General features: G+C 38.9%; 1 protein-coding gene across 8 annotated transcripts in view; it reads right to left on the bottom strand.

Moving 5' to 3' along the window:
* Positions 1-18,766, bottom strand: part of SGIP1 (SH3 domain GRB2 like endophilin interacting protein 1) — a 232,570-nt gene that overhangs the window by 47,365 nt on the left and 166,439 nt on the right. For 5 of the 8 annotated variants that reach the window (XM_005678298.3, XM_013962765.2, XM_018045259.1 and 2 more), the window contains 2 exons: positions 17,955-18,081; positions 11,870-11,929 (listed from right to left, as the gene is read on the bottom strand). In XM_005678298.3, coding sequence (XP_005678355.1) covers positions 11,870-11,929; positions 17,955-18,081 — 187 coding nt within the window. Of the gene's footprint in view, positions 1-11,869; positions 11,930-12,857; positions 12,924-17,954; positions 18,082-18,766 lie in introns of all 8 variants that reach the window. The other 3 variants (XM_013962763.2, XM_018045264.1, XM_018045247.1) reach the window with 2 other exon arrangements.

The raw sequence follows: 18,766 nt of genomic DNA, 5'->3' as shown, positions 1-18,766 counted from the left end.
ACTCCTGCCTTCAATCTTTCCCAGCATCAGGGTATTTTTTCATTGAGTTGGCTCTTCACACCAGCTGGCCAAAATATTGGTGCTTCAGCTTCAGCATCAGTCCTTCCAGTGAATATTCAGGGTTGATTTCCTTCAAGGTTGACTGGTTTGATCTCCTTGCTGTCCAAGAGACTCTCAAGAATCTTCTCCAGCACCACAATTAGAAAGCATCATTTCTTCAGCACTCAGCTTTCTTTATGGTCTGAATCTCACATCCATACATGACTACTGGAAAAACCAGAGCTTTGATTATATGGATCTTTGTGTGCAAAGTGATATCTCTGCTTTTTAATATGCTGTCTAGGTTGGTCATCGGAGAAGGCAATGGCACCCCACTCCAGTATTCTTGCCTGGAAAATCCCATGGACGGAGGAGCCTGGTAGGCTGCAGTCCACAGGGTCGCTAAGAGTCGGACACGACTGAGCATCTTCACTTTCACCTTTCACTTTCATGCATTGGAGAAGGAAATGGCAACCCATTCCAGTGTTCTTGCCTGGAGAATCCCAGGGACGGGGGAGCCTGGTGGGCTGCCGTCTATGGGGTCGCACAGAGTTGAACACGACTAAAGTGACTTAGCAGCAGCAGCAGCAGGTTGGTCATAGCTTGTCTTCCAAGAAGCAAGTATCTTTTAATTTCATGGCTGCAGTCATCATCTGCAGTGATCTTGGTGTCCAAGAAAATAAAATCTGTCATGGTTTCCACTTTTTCCCCTTCTGTTTGACATGAAGTGATGGGGCCGGATGCCATAAGCTTAGTTTTTTGAATGCTGAGTTTTAAGCCAGCTTTTTCACATTATGCTCAAACTAGACCCAGAAGGCTAATGCTAAAGCCAATGCGTGTGCACACAGAGACACACACACATTCTCTCTTTCTAAGTATATGTGTATTCCACATATTTTCTCTATCTATACAAATATGTGTGTGTATGCATGTGTGTGTACTGAGAGTAAACCCATATAAATTAACTAGGAACTCTTATTCTAGCTTTAATATCTAGGATAATACCCAATACACTTTTAGGTTAACATTTACATGTTACATAAGATTTTTTATTAGAACTCTAACTTGGCAACCTTTTATCTTTCTTCAAAGCAGACTCCTTGTAGCCTAAAAAGTCATGCCTTCTTCTTCCTCTGGAAACTCTCCCTAGCTTCTAGGCCAGGTTGTCTTTCTTCTGGGTGCCTTCAAAGCCCTGTAACTCCTGAATTATAACCATCGCCATGTATGTTATTGTAACAACTTGTTTAACATCTGGCTTCTACATTCCATGAAGGTGGAGATGTGTCTTGTTCTCGACTGAAACCACAGTATCTTTCATAGTACTGAGGTCACAGTGGGGACTCAGTAATTACTTGCTGACTGAATAAATATAGCCAAAACAATATTTGTTCCTATAGCAATTATCAAGGCTATGTTCTACAGGTTTGTTCATTGTCCTTCCTATCAGGTATCTACCTGTTGTAGAATTAGTAAGCATGGTAAACCTTAGCATTTTGCTATGTATCCATCATAATTAATTTTGTGCACATCCATATAAACATATGAAGATAGCCCTAATTCCTGCTAAAGAATATTAACTATGAGCATGTCTAGACACACTGCAGCTACTATGAGGAGTATTTCAGAAACTCTATTATATCATAACAAGCAACTAATTCCTCCTTTTGAACATGATTTATATGTCTATAAGTTTACTGTGGGGATAGGCAGGGATTGTCATATTTTTCTTGCAAGAGCTCCTACTTCGTGGAAAAAGAAAACTGGTGTCCTATTAAAAAGCCTAATTTTATTTCTATTTATAAACCAAGAAATGCAAAATTTTTTACTCAGTTATTTGTAAAGTTTATACAAGTTATTACTTTTTTGTTTGATGGACACGACAAGTATTAATAATTTCTTCAGTCTCATATGATGTTCAGTTTTCAGTGTGCATGTGTGTGTGTCGGGAGGAAAAGATGGAAGATAAGACAGATGAGAAGATTGGACAAAAGGCATGGACAGGTAACAGCCAGCGAAAAGAGGCAGTATGTCACATCTGTGTTAACTTGTATTTGCTCTAATGGCATTCAAGAAGATGATATGGTCCTTCCAGGCTGGTATCTGTGATTTTCCTGTTACTTAGGTTAATGGTCAGGTCACACTCAGGGTGTAGCCAGGTGAGCTAGTTAGGCGCGCCCTCTTTCACGCTCCTTGCTTCGCGAACAACTGAGAGAAAACAGATCAGGAAAAGATCTAGGTACTTAATATATAGCACAAAAATATATCCATTAAATATTGTGCATTGACAATATTTAATGGATATATTTTTGTGCTATATATTAATATTTGTGTGGCTATTTAGAGAAAGACTTCCCTGGTGGTTCAGATGGTAAAGTGTCCACCTACAATGTGGGAGACCTGGGTTCAATCCCTGGGCTGGGAAGATCACCTAGAGAAGGGAAATGGCAACCCACTCCAGTATTCTTGCCAGGAAAATCCCATGGATGGAGGAACCTGGTAGGCTATAGTCATGGGGTCGCAAAGTGTTGGACACGATTGAGCGACTTCACTTTATAGAAAAGATACAACGGAGCAAATTCCAAGGCATTCTTTTTCCCATATGGCTCCTATGATACAGGTTTGTCCCAAGGCTGAGCCCTCCCCTCCCTGGATTCAGCCCTCATCTCCAAACAAAAATAATTCCCACATTTCCACAGTCTGTCTACATCCTGGACTCATATACAAGGGATGGTGTGCAGGACTTCAAAGCTGAGATGTCTCGAAAGCAGTTCATTCTTTCTGACCAGATCCAGGGCTCTTAGAGTCTCCTTTCCCCTGGTTCACAGCAGCACCCTTCTCCCTGTGTCTCAGAATCGAAGTATTCACTTATTCCCATAACCTGTGCATATGCGCTCAGTCACTTCAGTTGCGTCTGACTCTTTGAGACCCTGTGGACTGTAGCCCACCAGGCTCCTCTATCCATGGGGTTCTCCAGGCAAGAGCACTGAAGTGGGTTGCCATGCCCTTCACTGGGGAATCTTCCTAACCCAGGGATCGAACCTGCATCTCTTACATCTCTTGCATTGGCAGGCGGGTTCTTTACCACGAGCACCACCTGGGAAGCCCCTCTGCACAACCAATTAGATGTCCAATGTTTCTACCCCTATAGCTTTTTTCAAATATCTCGATGAAAACAGTACTGTCGGTTCTTTACTACTTATCCTGAATTATTCATTAAAACCCCAAATTCCTCTAATCCTTAAAATCAAAGATGATCCTACCATCCTCAAAAATTTCTCAAGGTTCCACCTTGCACAAAGGTTGTAATCAAATCCCTTCTTTCAGTACTTAAAATCTTTTGGAATATGAGCTCTAGTTAGTCTTTTTCAAGATCATTTCTTAAAACATGCCTGGCCCCTACCAGTGTTTATTGAATGTAACATAGATGTCATTCCTGGGTGAAACGTGGATATCATCCCTGAGAATAACATGGATTTCACTCACCCTAACACCTTTGCTCAAATCATTCTTTAAATTGGAAGAGTCTTCGGTATCTGAAGTCCTCCTTGCCCCTTACTGTCAGTCAGGTCAAAGCCCCTGTGTCTCTAAGAAGCTTTACCAAATTTTTCCCAGTTAAAAGTTTATCCATTATTTATACATTTCCAGCATATTTTTATAATTCTATTATGGCATTTACTACAGTGAGTCTGATGGAAATACGAAAGGAAACTCCTGGCCTTAGTCACTCCCAGAGCCCCAAGCGGTCACTTTTGAGATTAGGAAAATGCCAGAAATAAGAAACAAATGCATGTAAGGCACAGAACTTTCTTGGCCCTTTGCCTTAATTCTCCTCATTCAGTTTGAATGCAAACTCAAAGTATGGAAAATAAAAACATTTCAGAGCAGTGAAGTCATAAAAAGACATGAGGGAATATTAAAGTTATATTTTTAAGTGAAAGAAGCCAATCTGAAAAAGGTTGCACACTATATGATTCCAACACTATGGCATTCTGGAAAAAGAATAACTATGGAACTAGTAAAAAGATCAGTGGTTGCCAGGGGTTGGGGGACTGGGAAAGAATGAATGGACAGAGCACAGAGGATTTTTAGGGCAGTGAAAAAAACTCTGGATATCATAATTAAAGATACATTTGTTCAAACCAGTGGAATACACAATACCGAGAGTAAACCCTAATGTGTACTGCGGACTTTAGGTGATTACGCTGTGTCAGTATAGATTCATCCACTGTAACAGATGTCCCACTTGGGTGAGGAAGGTTGTACATGTGTGGGGGCAGGGGGTGAATGGGAAATCCCGGTACCTTCCCCTCAATTTTACTGCTAACTTAGAACTGCTCTAAAACATAAAGTCTAAATAAACACAAAACCAAACCAAAAAGCCTTTCATAGTGTGCAGTATGTTAAAAAAGAAACAAACAAAAATCTCTCTTACTTGATTTTCCTAATTACCCAGCTAGGTGGGTATTATAGCTTCCACTTTAAAAATTACAAAACAGAAACTCAGAGACATTAAATTCCCAAGATCACAGTATTTTTCAGTGGCACAGTGAAGATTTGAACATTACAGTGGTTAGCAGTATTGGTTTTATAACATAACACTAACTCCCCTTGAATGGATTTACCCAGTGACTAGTTGTGCTATTTGGGGGAAGTTACCTAAATTTTCAGTGCCTCTCGTTACTCATCAATAAAATGTGAATAATATTTTAAAATATGAACCCACACAGTCGCTGTATGGATTATATGAGTTTAAGGCCAGGGAGTAATTAGCAGTAATTAGCTCTCCTTGGTAAGGACTCATCATGATATTTTATTAGCAGTGTTGGTATCAGCTGCAGTACTCTGCACATGCTGAACCCAAATAAAATCATCTTTTCACCAACTAGGGACCCTGTGCTTGGTGACCTGAGATAGAAGCTGCTAACTACTCTTAAGCTTTCCCGCAGGTATTTAATTGGATATAATTCTGATATGAATTTTGCACATTCATGTCATCTCTAGCAACCCATTCACATCATTTGGCTTGGACACAAAGGCTAAAACAGAGAGCACTTTGCTGACTATGATGGTAAGAAACACATATTTGGTCTTTGTTCCAGTTCCTGGCACAGAGCTCCTCAAACTCTTGTGATTTCTTGAGTGAAAGGGTTGAGTGGGGGTTGTTATTCATAAAAAAGCCTCTTTCAAGCATACTTGAATTTCTACTAATGAAGTGACTCTTGGAGGATGGAGGCTGGCTGGTTAGAGGAATGGAACTTTCTGTCCTGTCTCCCAATCTTGGGGAGAGGAGAGAGCCTGGACATTGACTTAATCACCAACAGTCAATGTTTCACATAACTGTGCCTACATAATAAACCTCTGAAACAATGAGGCTTGGAGAGCGTCTGGGTTGATGAACAATCAACGTACTGGAAGGGCACACCCCCAGGAGAGCTCCATGGCCCCTTCTCTGAGCCTTCGTCCTCATCATTTCTTTCATTTGTCTGCGCCTGCATTGTATCCTCTAGAATAAATAGGAAATAGAAAGTAAACCACTTCCCTAGTTCTGTGAGTTGTCCTAGCAAATTATTGAACCCCAGGAGATGGTTATGGGGAACACTCAATTTATAGGTGGTCCATGAGAAGTTCAGACCTGAGACTTGTGACTGGTATGTGAAGGGAGGAGACAGGCTGGTGGGGCTGAGCCTTAACCTGTGGGGTCTGCCTGACTCCAGATGGTTAGTGCCCCAACTGTTTAGTGTGAAGGGAAACACCCTACATGTTTGGTATCAGGAGTGAGAAGAATAAAGAAAGAGGCTTCTCTTTTACCGACTTTCTAGTCTATCTCCAGCATGACAGTCGTACACTAAACTTAAATGATATAAGGTACCTGCCTCAAAGAACAGGAAGTTAAGGGAAATATCAGCATGTTGGTCAATCCCAGAGAATTTCAGAACTACTAATTCCTTGTGGACAGAGAGGCCTGGCGTGCTGCAATTCACGGGGTCGCAAAGAGTCGGACATGACTGAGCGACTGAACTGAACTGAATTACTTGTGAAGAGGTCAAGTGAATCGTTTTTTCAAAAAATACTTTACTAGTTTTGCTTTTGAGCCTCGGAACCAGCATTGTGAAAGTCGCTTAGTCGTGCCCAACTCTTGGTGACCCCATGGACTGTAGCCCACCAGGATCCTCTGTCCTTGGTATTCTCTGACAAGAATATTGAAGTGGGTTGCCATCCCCTTCTTCAGGGGATCTTCCTGACCCAGGGATTGAACCTAGGTCTCCCACACTGCAGGCAGATTCTTTACCATCTGAACCACCAGGGAACCAGCATTAGGTACTTATTTATTTTTTGGCTGTGCAGCATGTCAGATCTTAGTTCCTCAACCAGGGATTGAACCCACATCCCCTGCATTGGAAGTAATGGGCCTTACTGGACCATCAGGGAAGTCCCAAGGTCGAGAGAATTCTGAAGCCATCAGCAGACCTGCCTGGTAGAACATTTTATAGGTTCTGCTCCACTTAAATCTTCCTCACAGGTTTAGGATATTTTTTTAAAACTCTCTGTGACCTTCAATTGTGAATAGAAAAGATTTTGCATTTCATAATCACACTGTAGTTTACATTAAAAAATCTGAAATAGCTAGGGAGGGCAGTTTTAATATTTTCAATGAAGACAGTCTTGTATCACTGTTTCTCACGTTTCTGTAATTTTCCCCAACTTGGTTGTACTTAACACTGTGTTTGTAGAGTTGAGTGTTCAGTAAATTTATTGATTGAGAAGGGCCTACAGTCGGGGGGTGGGGGACAGTGCTTACCTGGTAGCTCAGAGGGTAAAGAACCCGCCTGCAATGCTAGAGACCTGGGTTCGATCTGTGGGTTGGGAAGATCCCCTGGAGGAGGGCATGGCAACCCACTCCAGTATTTTTGCCTGGAGAATCCCCATGGACAGAGGAGCCTGGTGGGCTACAGTCCATGGGGTCACAAAGAGTCGGACACGACTAAGTCCAGCACAGCAACAGTGGGGTGGGGGCAATTAGTGGACAATTTCCACTAGAAGAATATTGCGAATTTAGCAAAATGGCTCCTTCTCATAAAATTGCTTATGCCTTTCAAGTTTCCTTTCTCCAGTGACTCTAGGATGAATGAATTAATATCTGTTTGGTCATCTGTGAAAAATTGGACCTGTTTCTTATAGGATTACTATGTTAGGGGGAAGAAACTTGAGTGGCCCATGACTAAGATTATGTATTACAAACTATTAAGTAGGGATATTTAATAACCCATTGAAGGAGGTCAGAAGTTAAAATGTCAAAGAGTTGAGTTTTTCATATAGACAACACAATTTCAAAGAGGAAGGTGTATCTTCCATTGTACAGAAACATACTTTTCCTTCATGGGGTCTAATATGAATAAACTTGAATGTAGGTTTGGCTGGTGGATTGGATGCGAGTGGGGTGGCCATAAGACTAGAGGGTTCAACAAAGTCAAAGATAATGTGTAGTCAGGGGACTGGGAAACTGGAAGGTTAGGAGAGTTAGAGAAACCCACCAGCATCACCTATTTCAAGGGGCTGTCGCAAAAGCTAAATGAGATATCATGGACATGAAGCAGAGCACCAGGCCAGGTCTCCAGCTAGGCAGCCTGGATTTCAGTCTCTACTCTTCCTCTTCCTGGCTGAGTGATTCTCAAAAATCACATATGTTATCTGAATCAGAATTTCTTCATCCATGAGTTGTGCGGATGAAATGAGATATTAGATAAAATGTATTTTTCATGTAGTAAAGACTCAGGTATTAGTTATTATTATTCATTATTTTTATTATCTCAGTTCCTCTTCTTTAATTATTTTCAACCCCTATATGCTCCATTCTTTTTCCCTATTTTATTTCTTTTCTGTAGAACTTATTACTGTCTCCACGCTACATATTTTACTTATCCTCTTGTTTTTGATTTTTCACATTAAAACATAAGCTCTGCAGTGACTCGGAATTTTTTCTGTTTTGTTCCCCCTGCAGGGGAGTGCCTAGAACAGTGCTGGCACACAATAGTACTCAGCTAATTGAATGAAAGAATCATGCCTAGTACAGTTCTTGTACTACAACAAGGGGGCCAAATTGTTAGATCTGAAATAGCTGAAATGATACTGTCCAGTAGGGGCCATTTCTTAGATGTGGCCAGACATGTGGGTTACTGAGTGGGGGGAAAGTTTATTGGAACTGAAGTTGAAGAAGTCCTTGAGAGAGAATGTTGATGGATCACCCACATCGAATCTATGTGACAAAAGGAAGCTAGGGAGTGAGGTAGAGAAGAGGGTGAAAAGGGAGCTGCCAGTGTCCCTAAGCCTATAGACGAATGCAGGGGAAATGCTCTGTAGGTCAGTGTGAACAGTGATAAATAAAAGGTGAAATGAGCAGATGGCTACTTTTCATAATGGGGAGAGAGGGTTGGAAGTTTTAATGGAGAGTTGGAAGAACTCATGCAGCCTACAGCAGACTGATGAACTTTCCGTGGAGAGTGTTATAGGGGAAGTGATGGCCCCTGGAGAGAGCGGGGATGCAGTGAAGGCAACAGGTGGGCCAGTTTGGCAAAGAGCCTGGGAGTACAGACAAGGGTGTTGTTAAGTGACTTTCCCGGGGGTGTGTTGGGAGTGAGACCAGTGAACAAGAGGGAGGAGTGGCCTAGAGAGGAGGGTGCAAGTGGCTGTATGCACAGAGGAGAGAGGCAATCTTCAGAACAAGGTTACAAGAATCCATGGTTGTAGGTTGTTGTTTTTCATGACCAGATACAAGATGATTTTGTAGTTAAATAAGCTAAACAAAGAGAGGGACAGCACATTTCTGGAAACATTTTGATGTCTGAATGTTCTAGGGAATTATTCAAATAGCTAATAGTCACATTTTCTACTTTTTATGGAATGTCTTTCCCTTCCTTTCATCTCAGAAGACTTGATAGCTTCAGTAGGATATACTCCTGGATGAATGAATTTTAACAGGTACTACCTTATGTAACCTTTACCTTTTTTTTAAGCTCAACTTAAATAGGTTGAAATTTCAGTGAAATTGTTTAAAACTAAACCATTAAGACAAGCTTTGGAGCTCTTATGAGTCAGAAGCATTGTCTAACACTTTTCTATCTCTCTTGTTAAGTTAAATTTAAAAGTGTGAAGCATCTCATGTTATTTCCAAATAAGTTCATAAAGTTCGTTAGTTAGTTGGTTGATTGGTAAGTGGCTCAAACACTCACTGGGTAACCCACTGACCAGAGGCCTGTAAGAAAAAGCAATGGATATGACAGGCTAAGGTTTTGAACATGATAAAATACTATTTACATGCCAACAAATAACTTAAAAGTTATTTAGAACAAATGAATATTTGACCTGGGAATCTGGTCCTCTTCCCTAAATAAAGAATTGAAGATAATGATAATTAACATTAATAATAACAAATGTGGGTAAAGCCAGAGTGCCCTAGAAGAATATACTAGAAGTGCTATTCAATAAAATATGTTGAATGACCGTGTCTTTTTGTAGTTTAAAATTTGAGTAGGGGAACTATTCTAAGGCAATTTAACAATTCATGTTTCTATGCCATTTTATCATCACAGCAGAAGATTTTAAAAAACTACTCCAGGTTGCATTAGCTAAAACTACCTGAGGCTAATTTACATAAACCATGAAAACAAGCCTTTTCCCATTCTTAAAAGATAGCCACCCTTGTGTTATTTTTAGTTTCAGGGGGTAAGATGTCCTCCTAAGTCTTCCCTTAAAGTTCATTGAAATGTACTTTAATTTGCATGAGCATTTCTTGATAGATGAGTACGACATATTCATGACATGACCTCTCCTATAGTCCCTTGGAAAACCTTGTTTATACTTCCAAGCCTTGAGCAAAGTCCAAGATAAAGCTAACACAGAGCTAGAGATTTCAATTAATTTCTGTTCAACCTCTTTCCTTGTGTGACTTCTCTTGTCTCAAATTGAAATGTTTCAGGAATTTGGATTTTACTAATTAGAATGGCAATTACCTACCAACTTTAGATACCCCCAAGATCTACTAAGAAATATTTTCTTTTCCTAAAATGAAAAAAAATGTGGTTCACTTTGTTATTCCACATGCTTATTAATACTTATGTTTGACTGATGATATATTTTAAAAACAAGCCAACAATCGAAAGCTGTCTTTAGACTGGAATCTTACAAAAAGTCTATCTCTTGGATTTCTTTGGTTTAAAGAAATCCTAACCAAAATAAAAGCAAACCAGCCAATAGATGCTCTAAAGCCATAACAAACTGTACCAACAAAAAACTATGAAAGTTTTTTTGGAGCCCAGACATTACTTGAAGGTTGCCAGTAGCACATGGCTTAATTTCCTGTTTAAAACAGGGTAAACTACAACCTTTAATGCAGTCAAGCTGAACCAGAGAAGAGCCTTCATATAGGCAGGTATTGGCAGTATGTCAAGATCATCAACCTATTCAGTCATAGTGTCTCCTGTGAGATGTGCTGATCAGTAAAAAGACACCTGGGCACTTTTACTCATCTAATTTGAAGAGAAAGTTTAGAAGGTCATAAGTTTGTAGATTTTGCATCTTGGTTATTACAAAATTAATGACCCGAGGCAATGAAGGCTTCCAACATCATGTGGAAAATATTCATCCTTCTCTAAGATTGTCTATCCACCTGTTCTCTGCCTGAGCCAGGAGAGACATCAGTATTTGGGAAGCTTTGAATCAGACAATATTTCCTGCTACTAGCAAAGCCACTCCAAGCTAAAGGGACCATCTTGCAAAGAAAAGTCACTGTTAAGAGAAAAATGTCACACCACACAAACTATTTGAGAATTTGTGCCAGTCATTCTAATATTTTAAATTGTGCTAAAACACACTTAACTTAGAGAAGTTCTTTTTGTTATCATGAAATACAAAGACCATATTTAGAATCAATTCTTGAGTAAAAATTTTGTTTGCCAACTTTTTATCCCAAGATAAACTTAGCTATTTAAAATTGTAGAAAGTAGAAGGCTTAAGTGATAAATATGTATAAGATAGTCCATTTGTTAAGTTCACTTACTTAATTTTTTCTATACCATTAGTTTAAATGGGTCATTTTATCAAATGCTTGGCCTGTTAAAATGATTTAGAATTTAAATATAAGACAGAAGAATGCTAATCTTTAATGCAGAAATAACAAATTACCCAACACTGAGGTTAGATAACTGACTTTACACTTATGTATATTTTCTTTCATCTTCTAAAATGGCAAGTCCAGTGGTAGTTGCCCAGTTTACTAGTCATTCCAGTTACAATTTCCATATCAGAACCTGTAAATAGAACTTATGAAAATATTTTTTCTTTTTTTCATTTTTCTGATCTCCCATGCAGCATTCCTTGTCATAAGAATATATTTACATTTTACAATAATGGATGTTGTACCTGAAATATTAATTATCCAAAACAAAACTAAATGCCAGTTCCAACCAAAAATGTCCTTATATTTGTTTCATTGCACTTGCAAAAGAGTTAGGAAAGAGCCCTGGTTGACAGAGTTAAGTTCCTTGCCCAAAAAAGGTGGTTTTTTTTTTTTTTTCAATTTATTTCAGTTAATTAAGTAACCAATAGTAACTGCAAATTAGCTTTAATTTTTTAATACGAAAAATTGGAGATCTCATACAAACCAAATTCATGGAGTATTTTCTTTAGTATTTAATATTTTCTAAGTAGCCATAGCATTTTTATATAGAAAGTGAGACCAGGTCTTTTGAAGAAAACTGGGAATTTTTAAAAATGCAAATGGGGAAAAGCATGAGGGGAGGGAAAATTAGAATCTGGTATGCTATGTACTACTTACCTTCAAAAGTCAAATAAAACTTTCCTCTGTCAAACCAAACGAGGGAAGGCTGTTCATTCTCTGTATGGCCAGGAGTTGAAGCGGGATGGGAAAGGTTAAGGAGAGGGAGAGAGAAGGACACATTATGAGTTACAGAGCAGGTCATTAATCTCACTAAGGGGAGGGCGGAGGCACTGCATGCTATTAGCGTGCAGGGAAAAGGGAGGGCTGGCAAACTATGTTTTTTTTGTTTTTTTAGTTTGGGGAATAGAAAGCAAAAGCAAAGCTATGTAGGCCTAAAGGGATAGGCACGTGTTGCTGGCAGCTTGGTACTTGGTGCTGATGCGCACGGAGCAGAAGTCTTCCTGGCCATGCAGGGGCGTCAGCATATTTTAACTGCACTAGTTTGGGAAAACTGTCACTCAGCAATTGCTGTGTTTATTTCATCTTCACTGTCATCCCCTTCTATGTTTTAAAAAAGAAACTAGGAGTTACGGGTTACATAAAACTTAGCTGAGGTTTTCAGTGACAACAGCAATGCATATCAATTGAAAGTTCATGGAAGACGCCATATATCTTCCATTCCCTTCCCTGGAATCACCTTAGGCAACCAGACACAAAACACCCTTTACCTATGTACCACAGGAAAAACAAGATTACTAATGGTGTTCTACTACGTTTTCAATAAAAAAGCCATCACTGGATATGTAATTCTGAGCAGTTAAATTATCCCTCCCTTTGTTAGTTCACAAAGCAGTAGCCTCTCCCCTTTTTTGAACCTTTTCACTGAGAAACTGTCATGCAACCTACTGCTTTATAATATGTTCACTTGAAAAAAAACATTTCAGTGGCATGAGTTTCATGATGAACAGTAAGTAGACAGTGCATCTGAGAGGCACCGGACACTCATGAGGTGAGCAGCATGTCCATGAAGTTTAGCATTCAGATGGCATAATGGCTTGGATTTTTAAAGTCTAGATATCTAAAGATCACTCAGCTAGCACCATACCTGCAGGCGTTTCACAGCGCCTTTCAAACGAGGGCAGTTTGTCATAAAAAACATCATCTTCTGACACTTTGAACCAAAGAAATATAAAGGAATGAAAATAAAAACACAAATACAAATCTCAAATGAAATCAAGCAATGCACTTTACTGATCAAAACACAGGAATGATTTTAATGAAAAAAGGAAACAAAACCCAAGACACTGGGATTATGGACAGAGTATAAAAAAGTGATGTGTTTATTTCATGATGAGTCTAAGAGCAGAAATGGAAATTTTTTAAATGCCAGATTTTAGCATCTGTGAATTTGCTGAAGTCAACTCCATGGAAGAAATCACACCCCCACCTTTTCAGGGAGTTGTTAAAGGCACTGTCATTAATAATTGACTTGTGCAAGTATATTTCACTCAGACACAATTCTCAAGTGACTGGACATATATCCATCAACAGAACCTCCTGACAGAGTGCTGGCAGCTCAATGGGATCACCCAGCATGCACCTGCCTCCCCATGGGGAAAGAGGAGGCTTTTAATGAGATCATAAAAAAGCAACAGTATGAATCTGAGGTCCCTGAATCAAGTCTCTCATTTCAACTTCATCAATATCCAACTTCAATTTGCCTTTGCACCTGTCCTTGGTCCTTATGGATTGTTAGTTTTGAACAGCATTATTGTAATTCCATCTTTGGCTATGGCACTGATCATGGCCAAATGTCTCTGTATTAAATTGGTCACAATAGTTGCTATGAACTCCAAGCATTCTGAATGTACGTACATGGTCTCCCTCCTTCCCAACAAACAAATGCAGATAACTTAAGTTTTACTCTATGCGATTTAGATCCATCAGTGCCACAGATCTGAAGGATATTATTACAACTTTAACAGAAAACTGAATAAATTCTGTACCAAGACAAGTAAGGGAGAATCTTTCCTACCATGTAGAGAAGTATAAGATGAGGAAATAGATGAGGGTAGTACAACTACTTCATAAACTATGCTTCTTAGAAAATATTCTACTAGCTTGGCTCTTAGACTTAGTGAAAAAGGCAGGAAAAGTACTTTGTCAGTTCTTAAGGCTCTAAACTAGCACCTGTCAATCAGCTGTTTTAAAATACTAAGATGATGCTATTTCTCCATGTTATTTATTTCTTTATTTTTGACCACACCAAATGGCATGCAATGTCTTAGTTCCCTGACCAGAGAGGGAACCTGTGCCCCCTGCAGTGTAAACAGATTCTTAACCACTGGACTGTCAGGGAAGTCCCTGACAATCAGTTTTTAGCACACATGTGACTTCCTTGGCAGCTAGAATAAGTGAATGCAACTCCTATAATATCTACAGCAGAGGAATAGGAACTGGCACTAAGAAGGACACCCCATAATACCCCTAGAAAATAGGGCACAAAAAGATTACACTGCCAGTAGCTGACTGTAACAGTGCCTTTTCCTACCTACTAGTGAGGAGTGGTGGAGAATATTCCTTCTTTTGAAAAACTGATGTTTTATTTACAATCTCCTTAAAATGAGGAGCTCCAAGACTGTCATCTTTTTCTTTGAGCTGAAGTTACAAAAGAATAGTTTTTAAAGGTTGAACAGCATGCTTATCGTTTTTTTTATTATGGTCATGGACACTGAGGACTTAGAAAAAAATTTCTAAATTTTTTTAGAATTTAAAAAATGGGTGGTTGGATAGCTCTGTGCTTGATTTAAATAAGGGCAACAATCAGATTAAGTAAAGAAGAAAAATTTTGTTAAGAGCTAACCAGGGGAACTGTCTCCAATTGATCTGAGATGGGGAAGCCAGAATTGGAGACAGGCTTTTCCAAAAAAAAAAAAAAGGGAAAAATACTAAAATTAAGTGTGGGAATTTAAAATTGGGATCAAGAATACCTGTCTCTAAGGGTCTTTCCTTTTGTGCAGAATAATTGATGTTAACACAGATATAGTTTTTTAAAAGCTTATTTAAGTCAGAATTTCCACCCAGCCTGGAGAGACAAAAGCTTAGAGGAAATGTTTTAAGTTTCAGATTCTATGGTTAATATTTCTGTATTGAATACAAATCACTTTTGCTCCAAGTTCTATACCAAAGGAAGCATCAAAGTCCATCTGATGCCCGTAAAGGATTACTTTTCATTCATTACTGATTCCTGGGATGTTAAAGATGTAATAAAAAATGCATAAAGAACAGTTGAAGAAACATAATTAATAATGAATTTAAGAATGAAGACAAATTGTCTTTATCGTTATATTTTGCATTGGGGTAGATTGCAAAGGAAGGTTTTGCAAACATCTAAAAAATGACTGTCACACATAGAAATAGGAAGCAAATAATAAATTGGATATTTACAATTAGAGATAATTCCTTGGTTATCTCTATCTCTAAATGTCTAAGAGTCTGGATCTTATAATAGAATAACTTTAAATATTTTCTTTATTCACATAATTTTAACCAGACTTTCCCTCCCTACCATTTCAAATAGTGAAGATCCTGTGAGCTTTTTTTTCAGTACAAAAGGGGTTTATTATATTTCACTCATGCTAATATGTGGACTTTTTAACCTCTCTGAAATTAGGATGGATGTTAAAATCAGTATGATAAGAAAGTATTGCACCTTAACTCATTTGGCAGCTTCCCCTCCCTTTTTCAGTCATATATAAAATAATAGCGCACCTTCTAATTGAAGGTATCCTAAGTTCAGTGAAGTACAGTTACAAAGGAACACTTCATTATTTCAATGTGACTTATTCACATTCAAAATAGAAAATGAATAGAAAATAGAAAGGCTTATTTTCAGGTGTGGCATCAGTTTTACTAATTTATAATCATAGGTCTCATGAAAAAATTTTATGTCCAATGTCTTACTAGGGGCGTATTCTTAGATGAATTGTGGGAAGATCAGACATGCCTTTAAAAATTTAGTCCTCGAATTATATTAAACTTTGTACTAAGCAAGTACAAATAATAAGTATCCAGTTTTTGCCACATTTGTCCCTGTTTTGACACAAGTGTCATAGAAATGTCAAGAAAGTATCATGGTGGAGGGAGAGAAATGTTGAGCCACTGAAGTCAAGAATTTGCTGCTGAAATTCTCCATCTCTCCCAAGCCATCTGACTTTCTTAAGTTGACGTACCAAGTCAAGTCATGTACAGTCAGCCCCTTGGTGCTGAACAGCCAAAGTACAATCTCTTCAAAGAGAGATAAACATTACACAAGGTGCTGCTGGGTGGTCACTGACAACACATTTACTTCAGAGAGAAGTGGCTGTCAGGTGACCCACAGCCACAGGAAATAAAGAACAAGAGATCGAGGAAGATGAAAACCAAATACAAATAACAGAGCTGAAGAGATTAAATCAGAATGCTTCTCAGCAATGAAGCAATGCGACTAGCCTCTTAGGTGGTCTTTTTTCTTTCTTTCTTTCTTTCTGTTTTTAGCCCCTGTATGGCTCATCTTGAAAGAATATATACTAGCTGTGCTGAGGATCACAGTCACTGGCCAGGTTTTAAGGTTTCTGCAGCAGAGAGTATAAAAACACATGATACAAAACATGGCCACAGGTCAAATGCTCTGTGTGCCATTTTCTCTGTGAATCTCAGTGAATTGAAGGAATAGGTTAGACAGGCAACTGAGGTCACTTAAGGTCTACTGTCTGAATGACAATTTATTATTGTTACTTTTCTCTCTGAACAACCAGGAAAATCACAGGGAGGGAGTGGAACAAATGACCTTGAGGCAAAAACAACAGAAAACCAACAGAGCAGGAATGAGGGAAATGGCCGTAGTTATCAAGAGCATTAAAGAGAGCTCAAAAGTAAGGTTGGAAGTTACAGAAAAAACAAAAAGTAACGACAACAAAACCCAGAAGGAAACTAGCTAATAGGCATCTAAAAATAGGAAGCCCTGAATTACCCCAACTGATGATGCAAATAAAGAATAGACTTGACTATATAAATCATGTTAAATATCTGTCTGTTAATGAATCATACAAAATTGGATAGCAGACTGTATTTTCACCAAATTTGAAGAATTCTCTGGGGATGGTCTGATTAAAAATATGAAGCAGGTGATTAGGTTGAAATTCTCTTTAGGGGCCTAAGAGGCACATCGTAACTTATTTCCCTGGGAAAAGAGGGATTTCTTCTCCAGAAGAGCTTCAGGATTGATCAAAGTACTTCTCACATGGACAACTCTGTAGCATGCTCTTCTTTGGCAAGTAGCAGCAGGAATTTATTCAGCGTTGGTTAATGATCCTCCCAAGCAATGCAGCATGGGCCAGCTGGTTTATAATATGGGAGACTTAATATGGGAGACTTGGAGGGCATTCAGACAATAAAGGAAGACAAGGGGCAAAAACGGAATGGAAAAGTCGAGGTCAGAGACACCATGCAAACATGAGAAAAGCAGCAGGAGCTGAGGAAGGTGGGTAGACAGAGACCAGCCTTGGGAAGAGGGAAGATGCTCCAGGCAAAATGAGGCATTTAAACCTGGGAAAACCATCCAGCTGAGCAGTCATTCTCAACTCTTCACTTTCATCACACCATAAGGAAAGAGGCACAAAGGCATTTACTGAAAATGCCAGCAATGACTTATTTCTTGGGGAAAATTGACCACACATCACTGAAAAGCACTAGAAAAAATGTCAAAACATTTTCTCAAGTCCCACAATGCTCATGTTTATACCATCTGTCAACATAAGCAGAACCAAGGTGATGAAGAAATGAAAGCTTCAAGAAAAGAAAAGTTCTAAATTTTGTTATTTCTGATGGGTTACATGGTTGGAATTTAAATAAACATTCTCCTCTCAAAGATATCTAAATAATATCTAAATTACAAGATCTTATTTGATGATTTCTTTACCTTTATGAATACATCTGTATGGAGAGAGAATAAGAGAATTCCACATTCTTTTACTTGCTTATTGGCGTAAAGCATTTGCCTTCTTTGCTGAGAAGGTGCTTTTAAAAGAAGAGTCAGATGATAGTAGCAAAACACACAGCAAAACAATTTTGACCAGAAACATAGGGTGTTAGGGTTTTCAGATCATAAAAAAATAGCCAGTCAAAACCACAAATGGATTAAAAGAGAGGAGATAATTTTTACCAACTGTGGGAGTGGTGGCCGCACTCAAGGAATTGGTAGATGATATTGAAGAAGTGCTTTCAGCCCGGGCTAGGGGTGCTATCGGAGGAGGGCTGGAAGAATGGATGGGAGGGCTGAAAGGTCGGGGCTGCAGGGAGAAGAAAAGAAATGGAAAGTTAGATTCACAGGTCTTCCTTTCATATTTTAACATCTCCCAGCTCCAGATATGACAACTCAGGCTCTTAAAAGAGGATGGGTGGTACCATTTTTTTCATTGAAATTGATTGTATCTGTACAAGAGCTTGTGGATGGAGCCAGAGGAAACATAATCTATAATGGGCTACACTCAACAGATATATCACATTAAGAGAAGCTGAGATCTGGGATGTGGTCAGTGATGTTTCAGGATGGTGAACTCACATGCCCTTAGGGACTAAGTAAGTAGTATAAAGTGAGAGCTTATACCTACTGAAAGATATCTGAACACAAAATACTGTAGTGTGCTGGCTAAACCAGATGTCAGGGACATCATTATTACCCTGTGACTCCTGTGTGTGAATTCCAAAGAAATTTACCTCTGCCAGAGTCTCTTAATTGTTCACCCAGAATGTTTTCCACCCCTCGCTTTAAAACATGATGTAAAACTTCCAAAAAAATTCATTGAGCCACCACTCTCCTTTATATTCTCCCAGTGTGTATACCACCAATAACTTCTCTGTAGTCTGGGGTCAGAAATCTGGACTTATCCTCTCTAGGAGTCTTTCAAAATCAGGAAAATACGGTGAAAGGAAACACCTTCCATTCTAAAGGATTTAGGACAATTGAGTATTATT

The sequence above is a fragment of the Capra hircus genome, chromosome 3 (assembly GCF_001704415.2).
Source record: "Capra hircus breed San Clemente chromosome 3, ASM170441v1, whole genome shotgun sequence".
NCBI lineage: Eukaryota > Metazoa > Chordata > Mammalia > Artiodactyla > Bovidae > Capra > Capra hircus.
Note: the sequence above shows the minus strand (reverse complement) of the source record. Positions and strands in the feature narration are given on the sequence as shown.